This window comes from Penicillium psychrosexuale, assembly GCF_028828465.1.
Source record: "Penicillium psychrosexuale strain IBT 29551 chromosome Unknown utg000004l, whole genome shotgun sequence".
In the NCBI taxonomy this organism is placed as follows: Eukaryota; Fungi; Ascomycota; class Eurotiomycetes; order Eurotiales; family Aspergillaceae; genus Penicillium; species Penicillium psychrosexuale.
In genome coordinates, this window is record NW_026643189.1 from 301,119 (window position 1) to 313,503 (window position 12,385).

Consider the following 12,385-nt stretch of genomic DNA (forward strand, 5'->3'; position numbering starts at 1 on the left):
GTGAAATGCAAGGACGTGTCTCACAATATGTGGGCTACACATAATCCCCAAACTGTCTACATCCCAGTAATTTTGCTCTCGGCTATTTCCCTTCCCTTCTGGCTCTAACTTGCTGGTATTCAATCCCGCTACCTTTATGCGTTCATTTGGCGCTTCGCTAAAGTAATTGAGTGATATTACCGTTAGCACAGCTACCATTGACCGCTGCTTTATCTTCCCACTGCCCATTAGGCCATCTTCTACCGGTATTTGGTAAAGCCATGCTATATATGGACGCTCACAGAGTGCAAGATATACAGAATCTTAATGGAACATCTTCAAAGTCATTCCAAGGGAGATAAATGCATTATAGCTTTACGACAAGAAAGGTGTCATTCGGGAATAATAAGTACAATGGAGAGAAAGAAAGGAGAACCCATCTACAACGAGTGCATGGTTCTGTGTGGTGAAGGAGGAACTTCCTGGAAGGTGCGGCCAGGAAAGTACGGACAGGGCAGGTGGGCATGTTCCTCAATTCTCGCCGCAGCAAGATAAAAGCAAGACAAAGCATGGCATCAATTTTTGTGTGCCTACAGCATATATTTCATTTTTTTGCCCTCTTCAGGCATGTCGGCTGGGGGTCGAGTGCCTGATTTTCTTGTCGTACGCGCCTTGGTTGCGAGTGTTACGTGCCAGATTCTTTCTAGTAGAAGAAGGGCATTTCTAACTGAATATCAAATATGAAGAAGAAAAAGAAAAAGAAAACAAACGCAAAGGAACAGTGGGGTCTTTATACCCCTTGGGGCCAAAGCCCTATCCTCGCTTACTCTGGAAGGAAGGTACGACTGCCTGCGCAAACGGGAAGGAACGACCAACGGTACAATCCCGAACGGGAAGGTATGAGTTCCGCAAGTGCCAATCGTGACAGCGAGGTCTGTCATCGAGCGGGTTCGGTTTGAGATTGTACCGAGTGTTGGTTACTCGGTCTTTGCATGCTGTTGCTTTCCCACGTCCAACTCGTAAGACACCTATAGCGGGTTTTGCTTTAGGTATTGCTGTGGACATTATCGCCGACGTTGAGTCACATAGGTCGAATGTAGACGCGCATGTATTGCACCGCAATGCCAAGGGCACGATCCAGAGAGACATTTCGCGTCGGCTGGGTATTTTGCCGGGTTTGGAGGTGACATTAAAGCTTTGCCAGCTGCATCCCGACCCTTACAGGCGTCCATTCTTCCGATATCGCTTCTCCGAATTGCTGGCTCGTTTTATTCCATCCCGGTGTCTGACGGCAGTGCGTACAAAGCTCTCATTCCGGACTTCCCTCCCGTACTTGATCATGTTCAGTGGAGCTTCCATGCTTGAACATGTGCGGAGTGTTAGGCATTTCCGCAACGCATCTATCCCAGGCAGGAGAAAGACTACACGTGATGTTCATAGTCTCCATAGATAAACGTCACATGTGGAAGAAATAAAAAATGTGCCACTTTTCATTATGATCGTGACGAGTCTTTTTTCTTGTGGTAGAACCAGACCCAGGTATTCAAGTTTTGGGAAGTCACCACGCAAGTTCATGTGGGGTGGCAGGAAAGTAGGTATTCACCAAATTGCTTGAACACCACAAAGAGAAGTATGCCCCAGGGTCACACACGACGGCGACATACGGGGGCCGACTCCTTGAGCCCTGCAAATATAAGACGAGGGGCACAGAGGCTTTGAATCAGGTGTTTCCAATAGTCCTCCGACTCGCGTTTATTGCTCTTGTTTCATCTCCACCATGCTAACGACAATTTCCCCTTCTTCCATCAGCAATGAGTCAGTGTTCTTGACATCAACAGCATGACGCATCCCACGACTCCCATATATGATATAGCGCTTGATTTATCTCTTGATTTTCCTGGAAAACGTCTCCAGTCGTATTCGCCAGTCAGTTTGAGGCGAATAGTCCACTCCACCAGAAGTTCTCGTGTTAGAGTCGGTGAATACAGCCAATCGTCTCTCGGGAATGAAATGGATAATTGTATTGTTATTAACCATCCGAATTCCCTTCTTGACCTCAATGATTGCGAAGATTCTCACCGTATCTTGGACCGCAAAGCTCCGTCCGCAAGGACATTGTACTTCATGCTTGTGAACTTGCATATAAAGTGAATACGGTTGAGTATCCACTTCAGCTTTGGGCGAGCGAATTGACAGTGTTTGGAGAGAAGGCTGTCCGAGTCGTCGAATGTATGCTGTGTCCGTCAAACCCCGTGGAGAGGGTGTAAAGTTTTCTCCTTGATTTTTCCATTAAGGATATGGTTGATACCGAAAGGTTCTCATTTTCAGATCCGACATTTGAAAGAGCGTAGGGTTTGCGCCATGAGCGCGGTCCGTATAACTTTCCGTTCAAAAAGTTGATGATAATGATCGCCCGTCATCAATATATTTATTGTAATAGCAGAGCCGGCAAGATGTGATTTCCCATCGATCAGGTTTCACTTAATTGTTTCTCAGTTTGATCTTATTTTCAGGCGAGCGATGTCTCGGTGATTGATAGAGGAACTCTTGCAAGATGAGCGTCGGCTCAATGATGGTAATGAGGGACTTCTGGAAGTGTTCAACGATAGTATCGTAAAACAGTTGCTGCTTATCCTGAAGACTATCGGGAGAAGCATGGGATCTGGCCTCCAGTGCCACCGGATCTTCTGCTACGGAAGGGCTCTTCGTGGCGTAGATCTCAGCGTTTGCATCGCTCAGTTATAGATAGATCTATAGGAGGTAAACGTTAGCCAAAACCAGCACTGATATGGATGCGATACTCACACCTAGTTCCGGGGTTGTTCGGGTCGTATGCCCTCCTCTTAATCTCTTCGGATTTTGGTTAGATCTCAAGGGAACTGAGCTGAGAGCCGTTTCTATGCTTGGGTATAGTCTCGAATCCGAAGACACAGTGAGTGAGAGGGCGTGGAGGTATGATATAATGGCTCATATACGCAACAGGCTAGATGTATTGAAACGGATAAAATTAGAATTGATGTCCGAAGATAACAGAGAAAGGGGTCGAAGGGAAAGTCATCAAAGAGTGGCATTGCTTGAGTGACCGACAACAGGGATCGAGTCACCGGCAGTGAGGAATTTAGTACTTGAAAATAAATGACCATATTTAACATATGAAAGAGACGAATATCTTGAGATGGGGATTAAATAGGAAGAGGGAAGAAGAGAAAAGAGAGAGAACAGGAAAACAAACGTGACCTCAGAAATGCTTCGGTACGTACCATCCCAATTTGGTCTATATAGTATATAGTATATTTGAGAAGGGAAGAAGGAGGAAACAACAGATGTGATATTCTCTTCAATAAATAGCCTATGGGATCCTGGCCAACAAAGCAAGACATCATCCTCAAAATTATTTGCTCAAATTTTCATATCCTAAGCCCTCTTATAGCCATGATCGGGCTCACTAGGTAGAAGTTTGATGTCAAAGCTGTGGTGAGAGGTGCAGACGCTACTATTTTCTCGATTCTCTTTAGTCACTGATAATTCTAGATTATAATCTACAATCTCTGAATAAATGAAGGCATCGCTGTCCCGAAGTCGGCGGCAGACGCTTTAAAAAATTTGGGAAGCCACTGCGCCAATTTATGAGGAGATGGTGATGGAAATAAAAGTGAGTGAATTTGAGGACATTGGGGAATTCATAAGGGCTCAGATATGTTTGAAGAGGACATTTCAAGGCCTCTCTCTAGTTGGGAGAGGAAAAAAAAAGAGATGCTCACATGCCGATTTGAACGACAGACCTCGTGATGGACTAGAAAAGTACTAGTCACGCGCTCTACCAACTGAGCTATGCGAGCTGGTTAGATATCAGCCTATCCGATGTTTGTAATATAATATATCCTCTCTTGATAAAGATATAGTATACTCGTATCAAAAGGCGGTACAAAGGCTTCCAGATCCATAGATCAATCCATAATAAGGGGTTAATGCCAAGGCGGTGAACATTCCATACTTGCACGTACTTTCGTCTTCCAAGCTCAATACTTAGCTCAGCGTCATGACTCGTCTTAAGCTAACACCTCTCTAAACTTTGCCTTTAAGTGTCCAGCTTTTCTCGCACTCGTGGGCTGGGCAAGCATGCTTACAAGAACAGTTCGTCAATTTCAGCCATTTCACAACAGCCTTAGACTTTCCACCCTCTACAGTACTATCCGCGTTTTCGCTAACACCACCCACGCTTCATATTACGCGCAGTTCATTATATAGCCTTTCAAACAGGAATCACCTTCTCAATCACTATGAGTCCCATACTATATAGGTGGAAACCACCTAACTGGTGTCACCTTTTTTCAAAATAGTTATCATATGACCTCGAGAAGTAATAATGTAGATGATAAGTTGAACACTATGTGAAGTTATTCTCCCTCCGCCGCCCTGCTCACATAACCAGCTCGCATAGCTCAGTTGGTAGAGCGCGTGACTAGTACTTTTCTAGTCCATCACGAGGTCTGTCGTTCAAATCGGCATGTGAGCATTTTTTGCCTTCTCCAGCTATAAATATTTTTGAAATCTGTAACGGGGTCTTTTTTTTAGCTCTTTCCCTTCATTTAGCCAATCTTGATAACCGCGAAGTAAAACAAGCGCCAATTGGACTGTGTACGGGTTAGTAAATTCATGGCTGCTACCTTCGAGTACCGCGAGGTCTGGAAAATGGGACCTTAACGTGCATTGATGAATGTGTGTGTAGCCGTCTTACCATCCCACCCTGACATTGTCAGGGTGGGTCTGTCCCACATAACAGAAGATTCCCACAAAACAGAAGATTTTCAATTTTACCACTGCTTTAAACACATATTTACATATAACCACCACGACTATCTAAATACCATTTCCCAGGACTACCATATCTAGCCGATAATCTAGCTTCACGTTCAGCTTCAGCCGCGTCCCTTGCTATTTGAGCCTGTTGTTCAATTTCTGCTAGCCGGGCATGTTTTTCCTGTAGCTGTGACGTGCCAGGTCGATCAATAAAGAAAGAGTGCATATACAACAGAAGAGTGTATTCCGACGAAGATAACTAAGATGAAGAAGGAAAGAAGAAGCAAGTTGCAAAGTGGGAGACAGCTTGCTAATATAGCTAGCCGCTGACCGCTTTGCAATAATGCCAATAACAAACAAGCAAACAAGCAAACAAACATAGCGATCGTAACAGTAGCCTCTGAATCTTCTTCTGGTCGGCCTCCTGCCTTTTTTTGATCATCCGATTTGCATTTGCCGGTGTGAGTGCCATTGGACCTGCATTGAGAATTGATTTGCGATTTTTGGGAGCGCTTGCTCGCGATCTGTGGTCCTGAGACTTCTTTAAAGAAACCTCGCAAATTTCAAGCCGTTGGGCCAGAAGAGAACTTGCGTTTATACTTCGACGAATATGCCTTTTTATATGTATAGATAAATCATCTAGCTCAACCAGATCATTAAGAAGCTTATCATTAAGCTTCTTAACCTGTAGGATAGTATCTGGTAGTGAATTTGTTGCTGAACTGGATGGCTCGGGGGGGGGTGATGGTATATTGATGATCCTTAGGACTTCCCCCTCAAGTGCCTGCTCCTGTAAAGGACCGATAATTTTCTCGGGATCAAAAGGAAAAATACCACAAGAACTAAAAGATGATCTAATAGTTCGTTGGGTAAAGGCATCACTTCGTATCTTACCAATCATCTGGAAAAAATCCCGCTTTTGGCTAACACTTCCACCCCACATTACTACTTCATTATTTGACTTTTTGAAGTAGTATTTAATGCATTGGAATGCCTAGCTATCGAGAGGTTGGCATAGGTAGGTAGTATGGGGTAAAAACCAGATTAGGATAATGAATTTGTCGGTACAAAAGGTAGTAAATTCAAGTGAGGTATAAGATAGATGATTATCTATTAGAAGAACACAGGGCCTATCCTTTTAGACCCGGTTTTTTATAGCCTTATAAAAAGAACAAAGCCATTCGAATACAGTATCGTTATCAATCCACCCCTTAGGGGTAGGTTTAATACGAAAATCGGGAATTGTGATATTGGTATACCATTCTTCCATCTACCGGCATCCTTTAACTAAGAACCACGGTAGCATCGCCCAACCATCTACGGTAATACATTCAATACCAGTAATTGATTCAGTGAGACCACCGGTAGCAATATAACTAGTCGAACGAGAAGATACGACTTTACGTGGCTTTCCTTAGCCAATTTAGTAGCTGGTCTTATCCTAATTGTAAATCTTATGAGGTAGGAGTTTGTACTCTTCCATAACCTTTGAGAAATAGTAAAACCAGAGAGTAAGACCCTCAATACTCTCACTATCCATACGCGCCTTTTCCTTAGGTTTTTATATGATATATTTGAGGTAGGGGGGTAGTCTGGTAAGGAAGCGATATACCCAGTTGTGACCGACGGAAATGTCAATACCCGCGCGTTGTAAAAGTCGGTTTGCAGTCTCTTCAATCTCTTCGGGTATAGGTTGAATATAATTGGCATCTAGCAAAGTGACCCAGCTAATAAGTGCCTTTTCCTGAATTGGACTAAGTGTTTTAGAAAGGTCGGTACGGTCGGAATGAGTCTTGCCACCATGGACGCGCGCGTAGAGGGTTGTGTATAGAACAGAGAATTCTCGCGCCAATGGGGCGATTTTTGGTTTTTTTCTTTGATAGTAGGCTTTGACAGCCAGTTGCATTTCATCCTCTGAATATTTGGCTTTTTTCGGCATCGTGTTGTGGTAAAAAAATTGGTAGGAAGTTGGTGTAAAAAGAAAAATCTTCTGTTTTGTGGGAATCTTCTGTTATGTGGGACAGACCCATACCTGGAACAGGTATGGGGGCGGTAAGACGGCTATATGGGGTTTAGTTTAGGGTTATGTCTACGAAATTTTCATGCATGAGGATGATTTCGCTCCTCCGGATTAAATGATTCCAATTGGCCATCTGATATTGTTCGAATTGATCTGATGCCTAAGAGAATGGACTCTGAAAACGGCACGAAAAATGCCGATGTAGAATTTTTAAGTGGGTCCTGCCCTAAAAAAAAACTCCGCCGCCCCATATATCACAGCCAGATCAAATAATCATCAAGGCCGGCTGGCCCAATGGCAAGGGGCTTGACTACGAATCAAGAGATTGCAGGTTCGATCCCTGCGTCGGTCAATATTTTTGACGTTCTGACGTTCTGACGTTCTTTTTGCTCCATTGTTGTCCAAGATGTGGCCAAAAATGGCTGTTGTACTACATCGTACGGTGGTGTGTGGCTGTATGGCTGAGTGGCTCTTAGTTTTTAGGGTCCGCGGGTTGATTGCTGAGTTACCAAGGAAGAGTAAGAGTAGAACTTGAATCTTAGAATTTGATATATATTTCAGTATGTTTAGTTCAGATATATGGAAAATACTAAACCAAACGTAAATTTGATATTGCACTACCCGGAGCATGCAGGTTGATAGTATGTTTCGCTATAGTAGAACGTCTAGAAAACAGCAAATCAACCATATAGTTAGAATACCAGACTGAATATATGTCTTGTCGGTATACAAATGTCCCATGTTGGAGCCGAGTGGACATGGCATGCTAATTTTAGCGTTCGTTTTTAGATGTTGGCTAACGCATAAACCTTGATTTCATTGTCCTCCGTTTTAATGTTTGCGATAGGTAAGGCATGAAGCGCCTTTTATATACCAGGTGTTCAGCGGGACCAAACCAGCGGTCTTTATCTAAAGGGCGTATGACTTTTACTGAAAAAGTCGATGATAATGGTCGCCCCTCATTAACATATTTATTAATACTAATAGCAGAGCTGGTAAGATGTGATTTCTCGCTGATCATATTTCACTTGATTGTTTCTCAGTTTGATCTCATTTCCAGGCAAGCGATGTCTCAGTTATTGATAGAGGCAGGCTTGCTCATTTATAAATCTATAGGAGATAATCGTTAGCCAAGGCCATCAGCAGTGAGTGAGTGTTCCGGATATCAACAGCATGACGTATCCCATTAGAGTTCAAAAATTACCTTTGTATATCCTCTCGGAGAGTAATTCTTGATTGAGACATCCCAACTTCAACCATAAGTGATAGCCATTTACTAACAAGCGTAGAGTGGGGATGGACTTCGGGATCGTACTGAAATCCGGTTGCTTTGCGCAGTTGAACCCGGCCACCTCTCTAGCAATAGCGCCCTGATTGATTCGGTAAACCAGCGGCAGGCATTGCATCCCCGAATGAGTAGTAGAGCTGGCAAATAACGCATTCGTGCTGCCCGCTAGGCATGATTCTTAGTAGTATGTTTCGATCGTCGAAAGTAAATCGTACTCCACCAATCCTTTCGCTCAGAAGGTATTTGCGTAGGGAACCGCTCACGTCAGCTACGGCTTCAGCGATAAAAGGTATTGAGTTTGATTCGTTTCTTGCGGTCCCTCTAAGCATTGATTGTTTGAGGCTTCTTTGGTCGAACGTTCAGCATCATCAGGAATATGAAAGTCCGCTTCTGTAGGTTGAAGCTCGATGGGAGAATCATGTTCAATTGTGATATTGGATGAGTTAAGGCAAGGCAAGATATAGATTCGAGGAGAAGAGGTGTTTGCGTTGCTATCTCTGCCTCAAGGGTAATTTTATAGTCATCCATCACATGGCCGCTTAATTCCATGGACGTAGTCTCTTAAAGGTCTAGAGATAGCTCGTATCAAAGGTCCCCTACTAACAGTATCCGGGATAATTAAAAGGCCCAAGAAAAGACCTTAGAAAAGACCGATAGAAAGATGATAATGAAGTGATTTTATAGTAGTGCTAGACTCTCTCTACAGGATGTACGAGCGATCTAGATATTATAGGACAGGACGAATAACCGAGGGAAAAAGTTAAGGCTAGGCCTCCACTAATCCAAGCATATCAGCTTTCAGAACATTTCTCGGCGCAAATATAGTCCAGACATGAGACTTTTGCCTTTTCTCGTTGATTGCTGAAATAATATCCGGACTTTGTCCGAATTCATAGGGCACTCTGACCTGACAACGAAATGGCAGGACTAAATATCCAGCTCTATTCTATATGAACTCAACTTGATCATTATTCACCACCAAGCGAGAATGGACGGGATGAACCCAAATTTATGATCTGGCTATAGATGTAGAGATGATATAGATAAAAGTGGATCTGGACAGAACCCCACCATCTAACTTTGCAAGAAACAAACAGAAGACTGTGTATATAATAACCACGACAAATAAATCCACACGTGTAACAAGAAAATACACAAAGGGAAGGCCTGTACCCACGCCCTTGAATCGACAAGCACCCACCTGCCGGTTTAGGGAAGGATAATCGGTATCTAGAAATCTCGGGAGCGCGTTCCGACCTCGAGGAATTGTTCTATAAAACCACTGCCGGTCCGCATGGACCAGAGAAATAAATTTCCTTCAAACAAACCATCTAAATCTCAAAATCCCTTCCCAGCTCTAACACCCACACCCACAACATGGAAATCCCACAACCCCTCGAGGCCCCAGGCCCCATCAGACCAATAACCTGCGTCGAAATGCACACAGCAGGCGAGCCAACGCGAATCATCTGGGATGGAACCCCACCTTTGACAGGTACCCTGCTGGAACAACGAGCGCAAGCAAAAGCCCAATTCGACGAATTCCGCCGCGTTCTCATGCTCGAGCCGCGCGGCCACTACGACATGTACGGTGCGATCCTACGCCCGGAGACCGAGCTCGTCGCGTCCGGAGAAGCCCATATGGGCGTTCTGTTCATGCACAACGAAGGGTTCTCGACTATGTGCGGACATGCGACGATCGCGCTGGGCCGGTTCCTTGTCGACGTTGACGAGAAGGTATTTCCTCGTCGGAGGGAATTGAAATCTGACTCTGTGTCCCGTACGACGACGCTTAATCTCCATGTGCCCTGTGGCGTGGTCGAGGTTACTGTTCCCACGTTGGAGTCTGGGAAGTCGGATGCGTCGCGGCCTGTTTCGTTCGTGTCTGTGCCGTCGTTTGCTACGGCTATTTCCTTCCAGGTCCCTGTGCGTGAGAAGTATCGCTGGGCTGAGCTTGCTGACAGGACTTCTGTTACGGCGGACTTTGCTTATGGGGGTGCGTACTATTGTATGACTAGTGCCGAAGAATTGGGCTTCCCTGGTGGACTTGGGGAGGTTAAGTTGCAGGATATGGACCGTGCAACAAAGTTGCTCAAGGAGGCCGTGGTTACGAATCCAGACTTGCGATATCTCATTCATGATGCTCGGACTGCCGAGGAGGGTTTCTTGTACGGGATTATGATCACGGATACGCGATTGGGACATGTTAGTGCTTCAGAGGGCACGGCGGCTGCTCGTGCGCAGCTGGATGCTAGCAGTGAGGAGACAGGGCTCTGTTTCTTTGCGAACCAGCAGATTGATCGGTCGCCCACTGGAAGCTGTGTGGCTGCGAGGGTGGCTCTTGCACATGCCAAAGGGACTTTGCCGGCCGGTGAGAAGAGGATCTATAATTCCCTGGTGACTCGTGCATATAGAGGTATTCCTGGATTCGTTGGGTCTGTCTTTGATGATGCTGGCACAAGTGGAGGAGACCAGCAGAGTGTTCGAGTCTGTGTCGAGGGATATGCATATTATACTGGATATCATTCCTTTGTGGTAGAGAAGGAGGATGGCCTCGGGGTGGATGGGTTCTCTGTGAGGGACATTGCACTATAGTGCCTATTTGAAGCAGTGAATTCAATATTTGTCTGTGTTAGTCTTATTTGAACATAAATAATGCTTTATACGGTTCATGCTTTTTGCCGCCTTTGCACACCAAATAGAATACCATATATAAAGTTAGAAATTCAAGTTTAATTTTTGATAGTCGAATACTTCGTGCTTAAACTCTCTATTGATCTATTTCATATAACTAAGGTTCTGGGTTGAAAGACAACCCTAATATTGCGGTCTCGGGATCTCCATGGCTTCCGTGGTTCGACCATACGAGATACCACCTAGACGACTGATAGGCTTAAGAACCTTCAAATCGACAAGATTCCTTTCCTCGTTGATAGCGTCATCCCGAACCCAAAAACGAACGCCCTCAATGATAGCAAGCACACCCGATCTCTTACCGGGGGTGACCCGACTCTCAAACTCCTTCAACTCAACAAGCTTGCCCTCGATCGAAAGAATGGACTCCTTGACACGAGCAGGCTTCACAACAGAGGTAGGCGCCTGGTGCAGCCCGGAAACCTCCCACTCGGAGACACCATAAGGGGCATTGATAGAAGTCGAGTTGGCCGCCTCAAGGAAATGCTCCGAGATGATATTGATAACACACTCCCCGGTCTCGTTCAAGTTCCTCAATGAGTCCTTGGCTTTCTCCATCGACCCAGAAAAGCCAACCGTAAACAGCGGCGGATCGTGGTTGATGACCTGCGCATAGCTGAACGGGGCGAGATTGGTAGTCTTGCCATCTGCAGACTGCGTACTGACGAGTGCGATCGGTCGTGGGACCATTCCTGAAATCAGGAACTTATAGTTGGAGGCCACGGGACGGCCCTCTTCATTGGGGTCGATCTCGATGTGGTCCTTCTTCAGACTCGCGCCGTCGTCATTTGCGCCATCGCCTTGCTTCCATGTGGGATTTGGAGACTTGGTGTATGTGATCTCGGCGTCGCGGCGAAAATCTGGCCGCGAGGCTTGGGTTTTCTCGAAATCGGGACCGACTTTGAGCATTGTGCAGGTGTGGCTGAAGAGTCGAGCGGGGTGATTGGGTTGAAATGGTGCGCGGGGTGTTGCGGGATCAGCACTTGAGATTAGAAATCAGCTATGTGTTTCAGTATGCATGTGGGTTGCCCCGCGAAGTGTTGACGACGAGGGTCACCTCCGTCATGCTCGCTAGAAAGTGAGGGCAGTGAGATACTTACTACGATTGCAAGAATGAGAGCCTCCGAGTATTTCGGGAGGCAGATTTAAGTAGAAACATGGGGAATATGGGGGCAGCTCTTTGATTCCAAGAAATTCTTATCGCATTTACTATCAAGCTTCGGTTGCCGATTAGTGCCACGGATAGGTTTGCCGTGGATTTGTATTGCCACGCACTATATCACTTCCTCTACCGACTATCGGGCCGACTCCGGGGATATCGCCGGGGAACCTTTGCCCCTGGAGAAAAACCGAGTCACGTCATGTGTACAAGGTCTGTTTCAGGATTATGGGTGACCGTAAAGTTGTGTATTATTACATGTATGTAGAATATTCGAAAATTCGAAAGTATTAATAGCATATATCAGCAAATGAATTCATTCTATAGTATGTATTGGTATTACTGATCCAAACCCACGACTGCGGGATTTTGTTTCTTTGATCCTGAACTGTCCACAGGGAGGCCGGCTAAAAGCACCGTTCACCTGACCTTCTAGAAACTGGTG

The 12,385-nt window shown here is 45.3% G+C and overlaps 4 protein-coding genes across 4 annotated transcripts; 1 reads left to right on the forward strand and 3 right to left on the reverse strand.

Moving 5' to 3' along the window:
- Positions 1–5,257: 5,257 nt before the first annotated feature.
- Positions 5,258–6,049, reverse strand: N7518_005918 (uncharacterized protein; the record flags this gene model as incomplete). The annotated part of the gene is made up of 2 exons (XM_057186845.1): positions 5,258–5,464; positions 5,924–6,049. Coding segments are annotated over 2 exons (333 nt in total), but the record flags the coding sequence as incomplete, so codon positions are not given.
- Positions 6,050–6,220: 171 nt separating this feature from the next.
- N7518_005919 (DNA-binding domain-containing protein) lies at positions 6,221–6,718 on the reverse strand (the record flags this gene model as incomplete). Its single annotated transcript, XM_057186846.1, has 2 exons — positions 6,221–6,331; positions 6,392–6,718. 2 exons carry the CDS (start codon positions 6,716–6,718, stop codon positions 6,221–6,223), a joined length of 438 nt encoding a protein of 145 aa, XP_057038549.1.
- Positions 6,719–9,464: 2,746 nt separating this feature from the next.
- Positions 9,465–10,682, forward strand: N7518_005920 (putative proline racemase; the record flags this gene model as incomplete). The annotated part of the gene is made up of 1 exon (XM_057186847.1): positions 9,465–10,682. The coding sequence occupies one exon, from the start codon at positions 9,465–9,467 to the stop codon at positions 10,680–10,682; it is 1,218 nt and encodes a 405-aa protein (XP_057038550.1).
- A 222-nt stretch (positions 10,683–10,904) lies between these two features.
- N7518_005921 (flavin reductase family protein) lies at positions 10,905–11,690 on the reverse strand (the record flags this gene model as incomplete). The annotated part of the gene is made up of 1 exon (XM_057186848.1): positions 10,905–11,690. The coding sequence occupies one exon, from the start codon at positions 11,688–11,690 to the stop codon at positions 10,905–10,907; it is 786 nt and encodes a 261-aa protein (XP_057038551.1).
- Between the last annotated feature and the right edge of the window lie 695 nt (positions 11,691–12,385).